The following is a 21,056-nucleotide window of genomic DNA, read 5'->3' on the forward strand; positions in this document are numbered from 1 at the left end:
AGTGTTTTATTGTATGTTTAGTCATTATTGTTACCTTTTGTTTATGTTGTTAAAGATTTTTAAGATCTTCACTTATTTATTCTTAATTTTATTATACCGATACTAAGTCACTTCAGTCATGTCTGCCTCTTAACAACCCTTGGACTGTAGCCCACCAGGCTCCTCTGTCCATGGGATTCTCCAGGCAAGAATACTGGAGTGGGTTGCCATGCCTTCCTCCAGGGGATCTTCCTCACCCAGGGATCAAACCCACATCTCTTAAGTCTCATGCATTGGCAGGCGTGTTCTTTGCCACTAACATCACCTGGCAGCGAAGGCGATGGCACCCCACTCCAGTACTCTTGCCTGGAAAATCCCGTGGATGGAGGAGCCTGGTAGGCTGCAGTCCATGGGGTCGTGAAGAGTCAGACACAACTGAGCGACTTCACTTTCACTTTTCCCTTTCATGCACTGGAGAAGGAAATGGCAACCCACTCCAGTATTCTTGCCTGGAGAATCCCAGGGATGGGGGGACCTGGTGGGCTGCCGTCTATGGGGTCGCATAGAGTCGTACACGACTGAAGTTACTTAGCAGGAGCAGCAGCAGCATCACCTGGGAAGCCCGTTTGTTACATATCCAGAATTTATTATTGCTTCCAAGTCAAACTTCATCATTTCTTCTAGGATTTTTTTCAGTCTCTTGCCCTAGTCTTTGTCATACGTGTACACTTAAGATTTAAAGTTTTTTGATGGTTTCTCTCCCTCTCTCATTTTCTTAAAGGAAAACATACTATATTTGTATCTCCTAAACTACATACAGTGGGTTCATGATTTTTTAGCCTTTTATTTTTGTAATGTGATAGGTAAGAATGATGTATTTTGTTTTTGTCCCAAGACTATAAGTAACATGGAGTCCTTACCCTTTTGGTTTCTTTATTGTGTTATTCATCAGTGCTTTTATAGCCCATCGTGGTAGGTTGAACAATGGAGAGGGTGTGGTCCTCATGCTGAGGGAAGAGAAAGTTGGAAGGAAGCAGTGGGCAGTAGGGTCATTTATCACAGAGTGATCAAGCAAGGTGAAGCTGAAAGGCTTCCAAGTGCTTCAACCCCAGGAAGTTCTTGGTGGCCTCTGGAGACCTCTTGGTAGTCAGCCAAGGCCAGTTGCCATGGTGTTTAGGAGTGACAGGGACATTGAGAGGATCTCCCAAAGAACGGGCTGGAGCCTTTAAGCCTTCTCTTTTGCTTTTACTGAAGCTGTATGCTGAGATTTTCGAGAAAGCTCCACACAGGTTCTCCAGATTCATTGTTGCCTCTCTTTGATTATTCCCCATCTTGATTGGAAGGATTTAAAGTGAACCTAGAGATGAAATCTAAGAGCAGCTAAGAAGCTGAGCACCAAAGAATTGATGCTTTTGAACTGTGGTGTTGAAGACTCTTGAGAGTCCCTTGGACGGCAAGGAGATCCAACCAGTCCATCCTAAAGGAGATCAGTCCTGGGTGTTCATTGGAAGGACTGATGCTGAAGCTGAAACTCCAGTACTTTGGGCACCTGATGTGAAGAGCTGACTCATTTGAAAAGACCCTGATGCTGGGAAAGATTGAGGGCAGGAGGAGAAGGGGACGACAGAGGATGAGATGGCTGGATGGCATCACCGACTCAATGGACATGGGTTTGGGTAGGCTCCGGCAGTTGGTGATGGTCAGGGAGGCCTGGCATGCTGCTGTTCATGGGGTTGCAAAGAGTCAGACATGACTGAGCGACTGAACTGAAGAAGGTCTGAGAGTTTTTAGTTAAGGTTAGGCCCTTCTGCATTTGCAGCAACATGGATGAACCTAGAGAGATCATACTAACTGAAATAAGTCAGAAAGAGAAAAAACAAATTCCACACGATATGACTTATATTCCACAATCTAAAATATGACACAAATGAACTTACCTATGAGAGAGAAGCATAGAGAATGTACTGGTGGTTGCTAAAGGGAAGAAAGTGGGAGAAGGATGTATTGGGGAGTTTGGAATTAGCAGATGCAAACTATTATATATAAAATGGATAAACAAGATCCTGCTGTATAATATAGGGAGCTGTATATTCATTATCTTATGATACAAACATAATGGAAAAGAACATAAAAAATATATATATATACACATATATATATGAGTATGTGTGTCTAACTGAATCACTTTGCTGTACAGCAGAAATTAACACAGCATTGTAAATCAACAATTCTTCAATAAATTTCTTTTTTAAGTTAGGCTATTCTGGCCGTAGAATAAGTCCACCAGAAAACAAATGTTTCTTTTGCTTCCTTTTGTTGTGTAGATGTGTAGAAAACCCACAATTCGGTGTATTTTACAGAGACTTCTTAAATCCTACTGGAGGTCTGGCTTATCTCAGGGTGTGTTGTGTCCTCAGGGGAGAGGAAAATAAGCAGTAAACTGAGCTCTTCCCAAGTCTGAGAGGACACGTGTGCTTTTCACACGTGTGATGGAGGGCAGCTTGCTTGCTCACGGCGACTGAAGAGCATGGAGCTGCATGGGCAACCCTGTGGATGTTGCCATTGCTGAGTAGTGGGTCGCTGGGAGAAGGTAAACGAAACCCCATCTTCTGTTTCTTATTCTTTCCAGTCGGTGTCCATGGGGATGCAGCATTTGTGAAGGAATCAATTATCCATTTGTTAGTCAGAGGAGCCTTACCAATTATACATTAGCAGATTGATTTCTGAGGTTCACGTTGGGGGACCAATAGCTTAAGGTGGGATGATGAGGAGCATCAGGGGAAAAGAAGTGGCCACAAAGAACACCATTAAAAGCAGCTTTTGAAACGACCGTGAATTTATTCCTAATTGAAGAGCTGACATAATCCATACTAAGTGTATTTATTTCAAGCCTCGTACATTAGGTAATTGATTATCACATGAGGTAGACATGCGGGTGATTTTGCCTTTTCTTTAAATTTAAGACCTTGGGACCACCTGTCGTGGGCTTGGCTTTAGAAGGTATGTGCTGGTCCCGGGCCCCTCCTGTTTCCTCAGGCTTCTTTTTTTTCTTCCATTAAGGAAACATTTTCGTATGTTCTATGGTGTCAGCTTGACGTTATTGATTTTTGAACCAACTCACTTATATTGTCCAGAATTCCAAACATGTCTCCATTAGGAGTAAAATTGTAGCTAATGGAAAATACAGCTGAGGCCATTTTTCTCTGGTCTGTTTTCCCTCTGGTTCCGTAACCTTGTCCACATCTATTCCAGTAGTCTATCTTTCTGCAGCATACTCCCAACATTTTATGTATAAAGCAGGCAGATGGAAAAAATCAGCGTTGAAGGAAAGCTGAATCTTGCACTCCTCATTTCCTCCCGTATCCTTTCTTATTCCTGTTGTGTTGTTGCTGCTTATTTCTAGTGTTTAGAAAAGACAGATACACATGAGGCATTTGTTCCTGTGTGGAATGATTATGTACCGTTGACAGCTGTACTATTGAAATCTTGTTGTTTATTCTTTATTAAATGTTATGAAACTGTTATAAAAACTAACATGCACAGTTTACCACTCCAGATAAAAGTGTATGCTGCAGGTGCCCCAAAGGATGGCTTTAACAAGTAAGATTAATTGTGATTTCTTTTTGTTTTTAGATTCATGGATTTACTACATAATAATTTAAAAATATTTATCTTTTAATTACAAACAAAATAAATATTTGTTGTAAAAAATCAGCAGAGACTTCCCTGGTGGTCCAGTGGTTAAGGCTCTGTGCTCCCAATGCAGGGGACACAGGTTTGATCTCTGGTTGAGGAACTGAAATCTCACATGCTACATAACACGGCTTCCCACTGCCATCCCACCCCCCAAATCAGCAAAACCTAGAAAGCAACAATCGTCACAGTAATAGTATGTCAGCATTCAGATAGAAGTAATGCTAATATTTGGGGAAATCTACGTCTAGACATATGTATATATAAATATCTGTAAATATAGTAATGATTTGCTCTTGGGTTAGGATCCCTTGGAGTAGGAAATGGCAACTCACTCCAATATTCTTTCCTGGGAAATTCCATGGAGAGAGGAGCCAGCGGGTTGCAGAGTTGACTACAACTGAGCACACACTGAGCATTTATAAACATTAGATCATATAGCTAAATTATAAGGTTTGGATGCATAGTCCTCGAGGCTCCCAAGTCTTCTGAAGACTTCTGAAACCAACTGCAAGTTCTGGGGGTTCCCAAATCCATCCTCATGTTTCATAATTAGTTAAAGGCCTCACAAAACTCACTGAACTCTGTTTTACTCACAGTGATAGATTATTACGGGAAAAGGATGCAGATCAATAATTCAGCCAAAGGAAGGATAGTGCCTGGGATGCTTCCGAAAAGTGAAGCTTGGTACCCCCACCCCTACATAGATGTGTGCTTACCAGGATGCTCAGCACCCCCATTCCCATATTGAGGGATTTTATTAGGGCTCTATTCTGGAGGCATGATTGGTTGATGAGTCATGGTTGATCCGACCATGGATCAACATGGTTGATCTCAGCTTCTGGACTGACTAATACCCTGTGACCCAAAGGCTTCACCCTAAATCACAGGGTTGGCTTTGAGTAGCCCCCACTATAAGACATACCTGTTAGCTATGTAGGTGTGGCATAGATGACTTCCTAGAAGCCAAAGGCAAAGAACAGACCTCTCTTTGATCAAAGCCAAATTTTTTTCTATGTAATGTTTCTTTTTAGACCCTGACGCTGGGAAAGATTGAGGGCAGGAGGAGAAAGGAACAACAGAGGATGAGATGGTTGGATGCATCACCAACTCAATAGACATGAAAGTGAAAGTTGCTCCGACTCTTTGCAGCCCCATGGAGTATGCAGTCCATGGAATTCTCCAGGCCAGAATACTGGAGTGGGTAGCCTTTCCCTTCTCCAGGGGATCTTCCCAACCCAGGGACTGAACTGAGGTCTTCTGCATTGCAGGTGGATTCTTTACCAGCTGAGTCACCAGGGAAGCCCCAGTGGACATGAGTTTGAGGAAACTCCAGGAGATGGTGAAGGACAGAGAAGCCTGGCTTCCTGTGCTGCAGTCCATGGGGTCGCAAAGAGTCGGACACAACTTAGCGACTGAAAAACAAACTTAATTAAAAAAAAATTATCGTTTAGACGTCTCACTTTTAGGACTATAGGTAATTTCCATTTCTCAGTGTCTTAAAAGAGAGACCTGCTATGGAAAGCATATTTTTGCAAAATAATCTTCGTTCTTCTCCTTGGTTGTAATAGGCAATGCATATTTTAAAGAATTTTGATACACATTACTAAATGATCTTCCAGAGTTTCTCCAAATTTGAATTACTACTTCCAGTGTAAGAGGAGTGTCTTTTTTTGTACTTCCTTTCTAAAACTAAATATTTGGAAAAAATATTTTTTGATTTTACAGGTGAAATGTTTCATTGCGTTACTTTGCATCTGTTGATTATTACTGAGGTTGCCTATTGTTCCTGTTTACTTAGAGTTTTTCTGTTTTTTTTGTGAGTTGTCTATTTACTTGGTTTGATTTATGTGAGGAAAAAGAATCCAGATTTCTTCAAAAATTATAGAGTATTTTAAAATGTACGTAAGCTGCAGAGTTGTTTTCAGTGTTCACACTAAGGGATAAATATCCCTAATTTATAATAACCTGTTGTGAATCAATTTTAAAATTATGCACACCTTGATAACAAAACAGTTTCTTCCTCTGGCTTCATGCTTAGAGCATATAGTTTAAGCCTACCGTTTTTATGGATATGTTAACTAGCTTCTCTTTTTAGTTCTATTTGAAATGACCTAAGAAATAGAAAATATTTGTACTCTTGTTTTAAAATAAGAAAGGAAGGAAGGAGTAAATAAACATTTGCTAAATACCTCATCTTCTAAATGAGTCAGTTAATACAGTTGCATTTATTTGAGGCAGGAGGAGGAGACATAATTCAGGTATTATAGTAATTTTAAAGATAATCACTAATAAGATGAAAATTGAATAAACACATCTAAATTCTTTGATAGACCAAGAGAAATGAATTTGAGTAATATAACAAAACAATAATAATAAAATAGAGAAACATAATTTTTAAAAATATAAAATAATGTAGCAGCTAAGATAGTACTAAATGGGCCAGGTATTCTGTTAATAAAAGAAAAATAGCTTTATCTTTGAAGAACAAATATCCTACAAGCGGATGGAAGTGAAACATAAAGATGTGATCAAAAATATAAAAAGTCAAGCAAAAATTAAGCATCATTGGCAGTAAAAATGTGAGAAAAAACGAGTTTAAGGCAAAAGATCGTTAACCAGCAGAAGGCATCCTATATTGATGGCATGTACAAGTTAAAAGGAAAATATAACAATAATGCCCTTATTTTGCCAAATTTTAGGTCATCTAATATCTGGATGAAGATATATTTGCAAATCAAAGAGGAATGGACAAAAGTACAATTGTAGTGGGAAGTTTTTGAAACATTTCTGTCAGTCTTCTCTAGATCAAGAAGAAAAGCATAAATGAGAATGTATAGAAATTAAATATTATATGCAACATGATTGAAAGTATGTGTATTTTGAGCTTCAAGACAGAGGATATGAATTACTTCAAAATGATAATATCTTAGGTTTCAAAGAACAACCAATTAATTTAACAAAGAGACAGATGCAAACTACATGTCTGACCATAATTTAGTCACAGTAGAGTTTTTTAAATAATTTGATAGTCACATAACACCATCACTATCCTTAGAAATGAAACAAAACAAAATACTTTTCTCAAAGGGGTTATACTTATTATAATTACACAGTATTTTCTGGTCTCTGATTTGTGGCCATTGGTATACCCAAAGGCAAATGCAAAGCGTTTGATTATTTTATGATTAACTAATGAGCAGTTACAACTGACAGGCAATATATTAACTCCAGGAAATTAGAGTAAGGTCAACAAAATTGTTCTAAAGCAAAAAGGGAAAATTAATGTGGAATAAGAGTAGAAATTCATAAAACAGAAAACATTAAAAAATAAAGCAAATTAATGGTAGTATTGCTTATATTAAAAGATCAATACAACTGATATATACCTGATAAGGGAAATCAAAGAAAAAAAGGAAATAAAATATTAATATGCATGATATCACTATGTATATATTGTCATATTTCCAAATGGTAAAAAGAATAGTACCTATCTCATAGGTATGGGTTAATTTCTATGAAGATTAAATTATATAATATTTAATAGAACTGTTAGACTAGAGACTGATACATAAGAAGCAATAGTAAATATTTACTTAGTAGTAGTGGTAGTTGTATTAACTACTTACTAATAATAGTGCTAGTTGTGTTACTACTTACTAGAAGTAGTATTAATATCATTGGTATTATTAAAATCTTATAAGAATACAAAATAAAAATATTTCATCATTAAGAATCTGAAATATACAGTTTTCTGGAAAAATATAAATGACCAGAATAGAATTAGTACATTTGATTAGCTTGACAGTTATGGGGGGAAAATGTAAACCAAGAAATAACCCATTAAAGGCATAGGTCCCAGACATTTTCATGGGCAAATTCTTTTAAATTTTATTTAGAAATCTTTGATGTTTGCTTTTATTTTGAAATATAACTCTTTACAGTACACTTTAAAATGCTCAGTAGAACAAATAGTAATAAAGCAAGCAACCTTATCACTACTGTCCTGTCAAGAATAGATTGTGTGATCCTTTCACCCACTTCCATGCACAGTCCTCTTGGAGGGAGCTGCTGTATTGATCTTTTTAGTAATAAATGCTTAGCTTTTCTTTTTTGTTCTGTGTCCTCTGTGTACACCCCCTGGACACTATGGTGTAGTTTTGCCTTTTTTTTGTAGGTTATATAAGTGGAGTCATATAGTACATATCAGGAATGAGAAAATCCTACTGACTGTCATTGCTACTCCCAGAATAAAACAAAGCATGATGAGACCTCCAAGGGAAAACATAGGAAACTTTGTTTAGAGACATTACAGAAGGCCTAATAAGTGGAGAACTGTTCCATGTTTATGGATTAGAAGAGTCAATATTGTAAAGACAGCAAAAGGAGAGCTCTAAACATTTCACCTTAAGTGAAATTGAGGAAGTTTTATCCTAACATGCTAAGAATTTTTACCATGAATGAGTGTTGAGTTTCATCAAACAGTTTTTGCATCATTGTGATGATCTTATAAATTTCCTCTTGAGATGATCTTACGATATTCCTCTTTTATCAATGCAAAAATATATGTTAATTTTCATATGTTATATCAGCCTGGTATTTCTGGAATAAAATTGTCTATTCTGTATATGCTGCCTTTATTAATATTTTCCTTAGAATTTTTCCATTTCTTTTCGTGAGTGAGATTTACTTGTATTTTTTTCTTTCTTCTAACAGCCTTTGTTGAGCTTTGTTGTAAGGTTATGCTGTCCTGGTAAAATGAGTCAAGGAGGATTTTCTTTTTATTCTGTTCTCTGAAAGACTTCGTGTATGATTGAAAGTTTGTATTCTTTGAACTATCTTTCATGAAATTAATATTCCAGTGAGTAAATTTGACAGTAAATAAGATAAATAAGTAAAATACATAGTAAAATAGTGGTAAGTGCTAAGGAGACAAAATACATATAACAGTGAAAGAGCTATGAAATGTTTGGACAGAGTGTTGAAACTTCAGCTCCAGTGATCAGACAGTATCACCGACAAGATGATTACCAGTGAAGAGTTGGCAGAAAAGCACTGGCAAACAAATTCAGAGGTTCTAGGGCTGGCGAAACAGCAAGAAGATCATTATGGCTGGAGGAGAGAGAACACGCCAAGAGAGGATAAGGATAAGGCCAGGCTCTAGCCATAACATTTCAGACTGTCAGGTCATAGTGAACACTTTGGACCTTATCCTGAGATGGGAGGCCATTGGAGAATTTAGAACAAAGGAATCACATTGTCTGATCCACCTGTTAACAATATATACTCAGCTAGTTTGTTGAATTTCTAGGGGATTTCTAGGAGAATTAGGGCAGAAGTGGGTCTACTAGCTAGGAGACCGTTACAGTAATTCAGACAAGGATGATGGTAGCTTGGACCATGATGGCAGCTGTTGGGGTGGTGAAAGTGATGAAATTTTATTTGAAGAGGTAGTAGGAATTGCTGACGGATAACGAGGTAAAGTCTAGAAGAAAAGAGTCGAGAATGGATCCAAAGTTTTTTGTATTGAGCAACTAGAAGAATGTATCAGTCATTACTACAGATTGGGAAGACATCAGGAAGAGCCCTTCCAGAAAGGATGCCCTTTCAGAAAGAAGATCAGACTCATGATTTGGGATATGTTTTAATTGTGAAGATCAGCTCACAAGTAAACTCTTGAGGCCTCATTTTCCTTATCGTGAGATGGAGATAACCATCTTAGGCTGACTGCTTTCCTCAAAATTGTGAGGATCAGCTAACATGTATGCCAGGTTTTTGAAAATAATACAGTGCGATTCTGAGAATCTTAGCACAGGCCATGAGCACAGAGTCCAAGAAGAAATGACAGAAAGCAATTTGACAGATATATGGGGAGAAAATATACTTCTGACTGTAAGTTGTACAGAGAGCCTTGTGAAGAAGCACTGTGGCTCAGTCTTGTGGGCCTGGAATAATGCTGTCCGTAGAACTCTCTGAAATGATGAAAACATTCTGTGATCTGTGTGCTTTCTCATACATTATCTGCTAGTCACATGTGGCTATTAAGCGCTTGGCATGTGCAGACACAAGTGGGGAAATAAATTTTTAACTGTGATTGACTTTAACTAATTAAACTTTCTCTGTGGTTACATGTGGATAGCACCATATTGGTCAGGACAGGAAACCTTGGCAGTGATCATGCTCTGTGCACCTATTAAATTACAGTCTGAGGTAGATTATAATCAAATGTCAATTAAATTACATTCAGAGGTAGGTGGGGTTTATATTTGCCAAGAGAAAAATGGGTATTAAATTGTTTGATGAACGAAAGGTCAGAATCAGAAAATTGTTAACAGGAGGTACTCAGTGAGAAAACAACGTATCCAAAGGAGACTATAAAAGCTGGTCATTCAGACTCATTGACCAGAAGTCCAGATGTACTGGCCTCAATGCTTTCTCAGTTCAGCTTTTGTTTTGCATCTTCTTTGCTGCCCATCACAAAGTTCTCTTCACTGCTCTCAAGGTCAGAACTCTGGCTTGGTTCTTCTGTTGTGAATCTCATCTGGGATTGGTTTATTCTCGTGTAGATGGATCAAAGACCTGTCTGCTAGGTCCTTTCCTCTTCTAACATTTTAGGAACTTTTAAGGAGATAGCTTGGCTTTCATGAGCTGCATTTCAGGAGTGATTTTGGGATCAGATAACAAAGGGTTCTATAGTTAGCTGTCTCCACCTGTGTAACATGGGAATTTCTCTCAGCATCATCAGTCCCTGAGTGGCCTTTCAAGGTCTGGGAGTCTTGGTCTGCCCTGGCCATTACTTTCTAGCTCAGAGATATTTTCCAGTAAGCATGAAACAGTCAATTTGGTGTATTTCCATTTTATTTGTAGGCACTAACCAGATTATTTTAAGGTTAGGTATTTTGGGAAACTAATTTGCAGGCTTATATTGTAATGATGAAGGCTTATTTCTCTTTTCATGGTTAATTTGTTCTATCATGTTTTGTGAAAGGTGGTTGGATACTGTCACCGTTTAAGAAGAAAAAGGATTTTCCTGGTGGTCCAGTGGTTAAGACTGTATGCTTCCAATGCAGGGGGCACAGGGTTGATCCCTCATCAGGGAACCAAGATCACACATACCACTTGTTGCATTCAAAAAGAAAGAAATTTTAAAAAGATTTAAAAGGAGAAGTGCTTGCCTTTTTTTTTTTTACTGTTGTCATCATTTACTGATTTTGACTTCCATTTAGAAAATCACCTGTGTGAATATTATAGTGAGTAAACAGCTGGCTACATAGAGACTGGAAATCTGTGAAAAATATTAAATGTTCAGTGTGTTTCCTCTTGGGAAAATACATCTAAAGTAGAATGCCTAATACCTATCTTCACAGATTTTTAAATTTGAGATTACTCCAAAGATTGGAGGATGACAAAGTTAGGATATGACAAACTTAATATCCGTTAGACCCTGTGGATTTCCCCCAGAAAGTAATAAGCATAAAGTATAAATAAAAAGTTGATTTCATAATTTAGAAGAACAAATGAATTGGTTGGTAAGCCAGATTAAAACAACTGATTTTAGAGTGGCTAATTCAAAAAGACACCTGCTTCCTAGTGCTCATTATAACACCCTCTAAGGTAGCCAAGATATGGAAGCAACCATGACATCTATCAGCCAATGAATGGATACAGAAGATGTGTATATACATACAAAAGAATGTTACTCAGACATAAAAAAGAATGAAATAATGCCATATGAAGCAACTTGGATGGACCTAGAGATTGTCATAACAAGTAAAGAAAGTCAGAAAGAGAAAGACTAATACCATATGATATCACTTATGTATGGAATCTAAAATATGATACAACAGAAACAGACTCATGGACATAGAAAACAAACGTATGGTTACCAAACGGGAAAGCAGGTGAGGGAATAGTAAATTAGGAGTTTGGGATTAGAAGCTACACACTATTGTACATAAAATAGGTGAAGAACAAGGTACTACTGAATAGCACAAGGAACTATGTTCAATATCCTGTAATAAACCATAATGGAAAAGGATATGAAAAAGTATGTGAATGCATAAAACTGAATCACTGCTATTCACCAGAAACAAGCTATACTTCAATTTTTTAAAAAGCTAACAGTTTTCATTACATCATAATTTTTATTTGGGGTTTTTGTTCTTTGAATGAATTTGGCTAGGGAAGAATTATAGGACTCTGGAGTAAATAGAACAGAATGAATAAAAAGGCATATAGCAAGTAAGAAAAATACCATTTTAGCTGGACTTCAGAATGTGAAATAGGTAATTTGGGGAAATCTGAGGTTTCTCTCCTTATTATATGTCTGGGAAGAAAGCTATATTTTACCGTTTTCATTTGCAAAAGCAAACTATGTCTTGGACTCATACATCTAAACTAATAGACAACTTGTATCATTTACATTTACAAAGAGCTGATACATTTGACTTCTGATACATAAAAATGTTTTTCATGTTTGTTCTTTTTTTTTTAATAGAGTCCTGTGAAGATAAATCAGGTTAGCCTGGATGAAAGTGGAGAACACATGGGCGTGTGTGCAGAGGATGGCAAGGTATGAGGATTGCCTGATCACATGGAAAGCGCTGCTCCAACCCCAGGGGCTGTGATGTAACCACTTCCAGGGCCTTGGAACAGCACTGCACTTACTGGATATCTGCATTCAGAGAACCTTGATTATTCTTTTTGGGTATCAGACTTACTTTTGATTGCTCATAATTAAAGTAACATATACTTTGCGCTAATGTGCCTTAAGGAAAAGTAATTACAAGAATGTCAATAATGTAACTAGTATTAAGCTGATTAACAACTGTGGCAGGGGGACGTGTCACCTTAATCATTACTGCTGTGCCACTTAGACTTCAGCAACTGGTCTGCAGTTCCTGCAAGACAGTGGTTTAATGCCTTTCTGCCATAAATCCACAAAATTGGATTTTGTGGGCATGATTTCTGTGGGCCGGTGGTTTTCATTTTCACACACCAGTTATGAATGTTTCTCTTGAATTATAGAATCTTTTGATAAGCAGTCATAGTTTATCAGAAGAATAAAGTGTCTTGCAATGGCCGCATTAAATAAATGTAAAATCAATATATGTACAGTTTTCTAAAAACCTGGCCCCCACTTCCTCGACCAAGGACATACATCATTTGTGCAGTGTATAACTAACAATTATCAGTGCTTCTTGCTGATGTTGAGCTGTGACATTTAGTGGTTGTGGTGATTGATTTTCCACTTACAAGAATGTCTTTTTTGTTTTTCAGTCAATGGAAGGCTTTTCTAATGTTGGTTTGCAATGATAAAATTCTAATGCACAGTGTATTTAAGCTACTCTTCTAAAACAACAGTTTAAGAAGAGAATGCGTTAAGAATCATTACAGAACCTTACATATTCTTGCCTGCATACAGCAGATTTCCTAATCTAATTTTATGTTTCTTTATGTGATTTAAATTCAATGGTCCATTAGGATGAGTAAATTAAAAACAATGTACTCAGTATAAAAGATTTATACCCATTTAATCTGTTAACAGAAGAAAAATGAAGTGTTCTTGACATGCACGAATGCATTTTGATGTATCTAAGCCTAATGTTGCCCAAAGAGTCTTTTGAAAGTCATTGGAACACTCGTGCTTTTCAAAAAGTACTATCAAATTTTACAGTACTTGCTGAAATTCTGAAATGAACCAGGCTGTCAAAAGAGCGATAAGGGAAGAGTTGGTATGTGCAGAAATTGAGAATTATCCAAACCGTTGAAACATTTTGTATTGATAATGAAAGATTATCTCCATTTTGGTTTTCTGAAAGGTAAGGGGGAATTCCTTCCTGGTTAATACTGATTTAGTTGTTGAAGGAGAATATTGTTTTTGAATTGTAAGAGAACTTTTAGGAAGATACTTCATCTAAGAATTTTCAGAGTTCTAAATTTTGGAGAATTATTATTTGATATGGTGAAGTGGGATATTTTTACTGTGTCTGGTGGATAATGAGATGACCCTCAGATATCTCCTGGTGCACTTCTTGGCAGACACTTCTGTTTTCCTATTTTAGTCAGGTTTGTAACTGGCATATTTTGCTGTAGACCCATGGTGCATTTTTTTTAAATAACTTTATTTTTTGGCTGTACTGGGTCTTCATTGCTGCATGGGCTCTTCTCTAGTTGTGGCCAGCAGTGGCTACTCTCTGCTTGCATGAAGCAGCCATTGTTGTGGCTTCTCTTGTTGTGGTGTCAGGGCTCAGTAATTGCGTTTCTCAGGCTCTGGAGCACAGACTCAATAGCTGTGATACATAGGCTTAGTTGCTCCGTGGCATGTGAACTCTTCCCAGGCCAGGGATTGAACCCGTGTCTCCTGCATTGGCAGGCGAATTCTTTACCATTGAGCCACCAGGGAAGCCCCCATGATGCATTTGAAAAAAATAGTTTTCTCATATATTTTACCAGGATTGATAGACTTGAAAAGAAATATTTCAGTGCACATAGTTAATGAAGCCTAGCCCTCACCATGGGTTAGTCAGTATTGTGAAAACTGAGGAGCTAATAACATAGCATGATCTGGTAAAGTGGTTAGTGATGATAGCAATGTAAAGATTATTAAAAAGATCAACTCCAGATATCTAGATCTCGTGCATCTTTAAGTGGCTGTTGTGGTTTTTCTTTCTTTAGTGTGTTAGGATTTCTAGAAAGATCGTTACCTTCTATTTCAGAGATAACCCTTCATATTTGTATTCAGTTTTAAAGCCCTAATTCTAACAGTTCTTTAAAATTTACTCTGTTTATTCAGCTGGTGCTCATTTCTAAACTTTTACTTCAGGACTTTTTTACCTTTGAGTTCCAAATATTGAAATACAGTCACACAGAATATGTGTGTTACTGGCGTACATTTTTAGGTAACTTTCAGGATATATACATGCAAGGTTTATTTTCTGATTTCTTGCCTGTGTTGTCTTCATATATAAACTAGAATTAATTTAATATAGAATTCTGGGTTGAGCTATTTTCTCTCAAAGCTTTGGAGACCCTTCTCTCTTTTGTCTAACCTTTATTTTCATAGACATGTCAGAGACAGCCTACTTTGTTCTTTCACACATCCTTTTTAAATTTTTTTTGTCCTGCCTTGGAGCTCAGACTCATCATAATAACAACAACAATACCAACAACAACAACGAACAGCCCTTGTAATTCAGTTTGCTAAGTTAATGTCTTGTTCAGGTCTATTTTCATTCATTTTGTCTGAAAGAGAGTTAGTCCTTTTGATCTATATACTGAAGTATTGTTTTCATTTCAGGAAAGTTGACTTCAGTCCTGATTTTGATTATTGCTGCAGTTCCACATGTTTTCATTTCTTCAAAGAAACTCAATAATACTGAGGCTGGAGGCGGTATCGCACAGAGGCTAAGAGCTTCGCTTTGCACCGCACCTGCCCAGGCTCCATTCCCACTCTGCTCTGTTAGGTCAGGGATGTTTCCTGACCCCCAAGCCCCTCCAGTGACCCAGCTGGGTAGTGGGCACAGTGCGAGGCCTGTATGGGGAGGTGGCAGAGCCGATTTGAGGTGTGTGGGAAATACTCAGATCTTTCTGCTTTATTTTGATAACCCTTTGCTTAACCATTGTATCTGGCCTCTTCCCCTCCCGCTTTGTCGTGCGTCACATTTTCAAGGTACGAGAGTGAATGGATAAGTCCTGTTCACCCTTCTTTTTCGAAAATATATTGTAAGAAAACTTGGCCATGTTTTGTCACACACACAGACGCGCACACACACACATGTGCTTTGCTTTCTCATGGTTTTTATCGTCTCACTGCTCTGAAGTCAGGGAGAGTTTCTCTTCTTGTTTGGTCCCTTGGCTGATGTGCTTTGCTTCCCATGTCCATGTTGCTTTCTGGAATAGAGTTTTATTCTGTTGGGCCTTTTTAATTTTCCTGAACTCTATCTCTCCCAGCTCTTTTCATGTCAGCCTGATCTATGTTTAATTTTCAAAACCAAAATGATGACTTCTTGTGTCATGTGAAGTCTTAGCTCTTAGTGTATTAGAGGTCTTAGAGTATTAGAGTTCAAATGGCTGGGAGTGGAATTATCCTGCCACGCTAGAGCTGTGTTGTCAGCTAAGTGATTCAGCCCTCTCTGGGCTTCAACCTGTTTTCCTCCTCTGTAAAAGGGGGCAGTAATGATTATTACTGTGTTAATCATTAGGGGATATTAGTTAGTTAATATGTGTCAGTAGTTTGGAATAGTATCTGAAATAGAAGGCACAGGTAGTAATTGTCAGCAGTTATCATCATCACCATCCTTTTCTTCTGCTCCAGATTCATAGAGGTCTCTTCTTCTTGAAGTCAACAGTTTTGTAGTTTTTCTTATTGTTATTGTTAATTGTTAACACTAGCCCGCTCCCCACCCCATACCACTTGGCATATGGCATCTTAGTTCCCTGACCAGGGATCGAACCACCACCTAAGTGGAAGCACAGTGTCTTAACCACTGGACCACCAGGAAAGTCTCTATTAAAACATTTTTTTTTAAAGCATGGTTTTTCTCCCTTGGATTCCTTGAAATTGTGTTCTGCCTCATTCTTTTTACAGATCTTGTGTATGTTTTTATTACTCGTGTATCCATTCCAAAACAAGGAGACAAGCTCTTTCTGAACCTCAGTTAGCAAACAGATTCAGTGTCCACTTCCTCTGGGCCCTGCTTGTTATCCTTCTTGGTATTATTCTGCTGGATGTTGTAGAATCACACTTCAGTTCCACACAGGGTCCAGTTAACGAGCTCCATTTCCTCTGCCTGGAGGTATGCAGTTAAGGCAGCTCCTCCAGTGAACTAGGATCCTCCCCTATCTTCTCTCCTGGGTCTCTAACACCGTCCGTGGGTGGAGAATATGAAAGCCTGCCATCTCCCCTGTGAGGGTCCCTCCAGCCACTGCCCTAGACGGAATGACAGCTTATGTGTTCACTCCTGTTTTAATGCTTGACCAGTTGTTATTGGGAAGCTTGGGTTTGGGGGGCTGTTATAATGAAGTACCAGCTGAGAGAGTTTTCTGACACTCCGGCCACCCTACTGACAGTTTCTCTGTGTCAGGTGACCTGTTACCCAGTTTTCTGATTGGCAAATACAGAGAAGTCTGTGCTGAAGTGGAGACATAGACACCTTCCTGATTGTTTCATGAGGGTAGGGTTTCTGTTTTTCTGGCGGTAAACACATAGCACATACCTTTTGTGGCCCTCATGTTGCTCTATGGGTTTGTATGTAATGAGAAATACTCTAGGACTTTGCAGTAGATTGACTATAAGACAGATTGTTCTGAATTTTCTCTTTTTCTCATTAGGTATTTTTGTGACAAGTTGGGAGAAGTTGTCAGGGCTGCTATAGGAAATACCCTTATCAAAAGGATCCTTTCAATTTTAACCTTTAAATATGATTCTTTTCTCAGGCAATCATTCAGTGGATTTCTTTTCACAGTGTGATATTCATTGAGAAAATTAAAAAAAAAAGAGAGGAAATGAATGAGAATCATTTGGGTTTTGTTAGCTTTAGTAGTATAAGTTGTGACCTACTAGTTTGAGTGTCACATTAGTGAAATTAACCAAAATAGCAAAGGTTTTACAATTCACCCTGCTTATACTGATATCAAGTTTATGAGATTTGTTTTGAGACATTTCAGTGTTTTCCATCCTGAAAGAAAAAATAAGGACAGTTGAGGAAAATGTTACTCAGTTAAACGTAGAAATAGAGACTAACCTAAGAGGGATTTCCTTGGTGGTCCAGTGGTTAAGACTTTGCCTTCCACTGCAGGGGGTGTGGATTTGATCCTTGGTCAGGCAGCTAGGATCCCGCGTGCCTTGTGGTCAAAAAAACAAAATGTAGAAGTGAAGCAGTATTGTAACAGATTCAATAAAGACTTAAAAATGATCCACATAAAAAATCTTAAAAAAAAAAAAAAAAAAAAAGGCAGTGAGAAAGATTAACCTAAGAGATGTAGGCTTGCTCACCGCCGTCAGCAAACGCCCCTCCAGTCTCTGTAGTGGGTACAATAGTGATATTTTGCTTCTGCCTAGTTCTCAAGGACAGTTCTGAGTGTCAGCCTGTTTGCTAAGAACGTCCATGACTTGTTCTCTTATTCCGCTTATTCCTTCTTCAGTCAGTCAGTTCAGTCGCTGTCATGTCCAACTCTTTGCGACCCCATGTACTACAGCACGCCAGGTTCATCACCAACTCCCGGAGTTTACTCAAACTCATGTCCATTGAGTCAGTGATGCCATCCAACCATCTCATCCTCTATCGTCCACTTCTCCTCCTGCCTTCTTACTCTACTATTCCTTCTTACTCAACTATTATATCTTCATATGAATTCGTAATTGTTTTGTTATTGGGGTCACAATTTTTACCCCTGAAAATTTGTATTTTAGTTTTCCCCATAAGATTCACAATATTTCTAGTATTTTCTCACTTACTGATACCTCAGTCTTTTTTCAGCAGTCCCATATTTGTTTGTTTACAGCTCGTGTTCTTTTCCCCACAATAAAAATCACTTAACTTCTGTTCTTAAAATCTATCCTGTTATATGTGGAAGGAAGTTTGTCCATTTGAACTGAATAGTTTGCTGCATTTAATTTCAGCTTCTGTGGTAGAGTTGTCTAATTCATAGCCTGATATTCCCTTTCACTTTATTTTGGCAAATATTTGAGTTTTTTTCCAGTCTTGCTTTTCTTACACTTCATATGGGATGGTATCTTCTTTATTTACTAATTTTGGACTAACTCCTATAATGACAGTATATAGAAGAATAGAGCTTGGAATAGTCTTCCTGATTTTTATGACTTTGGGCGAGTTGTTTACTTTGGTGGCTCAGTGGTAGACAATCCGCCTGCCAATGCAGGAGACATGGCTTCATTCCCTGGAGGAGGAAGTGGGAACCCACTCCAGAATTTTTGCCTGGAAAATCCCATTAACAGAGAGAGGAGCCTGGCAGTCTATTGTCCATGAGGTCACAAGAGTCGGACATGACTCAGTGACTGAACATCAACAAAGGTGTTTGCTTTCATCCCCAGCAGTCTTGCTGGGGTCAAAATAAGGGTCAAATGAGGGAGAACAACACTTTCAGTCCTAGTTACATACCATGAGTTATGAACCTTTAAAAATACAGTTTTAAAGGTATTTCTTCTCATTTTGAAGTCCATAAGGATAGTTTAATTCAGAATAAAATTTCTTAAAGAACCAGAATGATACTGACCATTTCAATAGAGACCTTTTCCAGAAGATTGTTTCCCTGCATAGTTTGAGAAAACTGAGAAATGGCATCACTTCTTTGAGGAGATGTTATCAAAATACATTTTCCCATTGGAATCTTAGTCTCACACAGTTGTAACCAAGACTTCCCCATAGGTTAAAATTGAATCAAATTACAGCTAAAAAAAAAAAAAAATAGCTAATAAGTTTAGAGCTCAGGGGAACATTTAGACATTTCTAGGTAGAAATTGACCACTATGAGTGAAATAAATATGTTCACCTGAAAAAAATATATATTTTATCCCACCAAAAAGTTTAATTTGTCAAGGATGGGGTCTGGCTATTAGTATCCGGGGATCTTAACCATGTAGTCCAATCAGAACCACTGAGGTAAGGTGTGTGGAAGCAGTTTGAGGTCCAGTTTATTAGTAGGAGTATAAGATTTGACACAGGACCATGTTGTTATGATATAGTTGGAGTGAATAGAAGTAGCTTTATGTTAGAAGAATATAAACTTCTGGAGTACCATGAATTTCTACTGATGTAATTTTAGTAAGTTGACCCCTTGTTCATTTAGTCAATTAAGATCCAGGTGATATAGTACCTGTCTTACTTTGAGCCTGTTTTCTTGGATTCTTTGGGCTCATTCAAATTCAGCTTCCTTGGGCAGAGTAAAACTTTGCATATAATGCTGTTCTTTTGAGCTTCTCAACCACCATTTTATAAGAAGTTCAGTGTACCCTGTGCGTAAGTGCTGAGTCACATGTGACTCTTCACAACTTCATGGACTGTAGCCCACCAGGGTGCTCTGCCATAGGATTTCCCAGGCAAGAATACTGGAGTGGTTGCCATGCCCTCCTCCAGCGGATCTTCCTGAGCTAGGAATAGAACCCATGTCTCTTGCATCTCCTGAGTTTCTAGGTGGATTCTTTAGCAGTGAGCCACCTGGGAAGCCACCTGGTACTTAGACATTTATGTAAAAGCATGAGCCAATGCCCTCTGAACAATGAGCAGCATGGTGGTAGTGGGGCCTGCATGTATTTGCTATGTCAAGAATACGTTTTATCAGACTACCTGAGAGTAGATCATATCCCCTTGACATTAGATTCTATGGTGTGATATTCTTGGAACCCAAACAGCATTCTGGGCCTAAGAGTATAAACACAGGAGTCAAAAAGTGAGTGGGATATTCTAAAGATTTTATATTTTAGTGAAAGAATATATCTCCCCAGAATGATAATGTGAGTACATTTTCCTCTTGGAACTTGCACAGATGAACCGCTCACTGCTTACTAAGATGAAAACAAGAAGATATTGAAAGTCTGAAAGGTTTTATGTCTATTTAAAAAAAGAATTTGTAATGAAATACTTTCTCATATAGAGCCATTGGACCCAGATAGCTTCACTGGTGAATTCTTACAAAATTTAAAAGAAAAAATAACACCACTTTCTTCTAGAGACTAGAAAAGGAGTGAACACATCCCAAGTGTTGAGAAACAGTTCTGAGTGCCCCAATAGCTGGTTCTGAGTGTTTTAGAGCCCCTGGAATGCTTATGCTTTGCTGGTGAGAGTGTAAATTGATCAGAACAACTTCGTGAAGTTGTTCAGCTGTCTATTAGATGTGAACAGAGATATAACCTGAACCTCAACAATCCCATTCTTCATAAATGGATATGTAAGTGGACGAAAAGATTTGGAAAGAGTGTTCATTATAGCATTATTCATTCGGTTCAGTTCAGTTGCTCAGTCGTGTCTGACTCTTTGTGACCCCATCCCATGGACTGCAGCACTCCAGGCCTCCCTGTCCATCACCAACTCCCGGAGTTTACTCAAACTCATATCCATTGAGTTGGTGATGCCATCCAACCATCTCATCCTCTGTCATCCCCTTCTCCTCCCACCTTCAATCTTTCCCAGCATCAGGGTCTTTTCAAGTGAGTCAGTTTTTCGCATCAGGTGGCCAAAGTATTGGAGTTTCAGCTTCAGTGTCAGTCCTTCCAGTGAATATTCAGGACTGATCTCCTTTACGACGGACTGGTTGGATCTCCTTGCAGTCCAAGGGACTCTCAAGAGTCTTCTCCAACACCACAGTTCAAAAGTATCAATTCTTCGGCACTCAACTTTTTTAATAGTCCAGCTCTCACATCCATA

General features: G+C 38.2%; 1 protein-coding gene across 4 annotated transcripts in view; it reads left to right on the plus strand.

The window, feature by feature from the left end:
- The window catches only part of VPS41 (VPS41 subunit of HOPS complex), a 184,825-nt gene that overhangs the window by 76,376 nt on the left and 87,393 nt on the right, over window positions 1-21,056 (plus strand). For all 4 annotated transcript variants that reach the window (XM_081537428.1, XM_081537430.1, XM_081537426.1 and 1 more), the window contains one exon: window positions 12,170-12,244. In XM_081537428.1, coding sequence (XP_081393554.1) covers window positions 12,170-12,244 — 75 coding nt within the window. The remainder of the gene's footprint in view (window positions 1-12,169; window positions 12,245-21,056) is intronic.

Source organism: Giraffa tippelskirchi, chromosome 10 (assembly GCF_054371585.1).
Source record: "Giraffa tippelskirchi isolate mGirTip1 chromosome 10, T2T-mGirTip1v1.2.pri, whole genome shotgun sequence".
Classification (NCBI taxonomy): domain Eukaryota; kingdom Metazoa; phylum Chordata; class Mammalia; order Artiodactyla; family Giraffidae; genus Giraffa; species Giraffa tippelskirchi.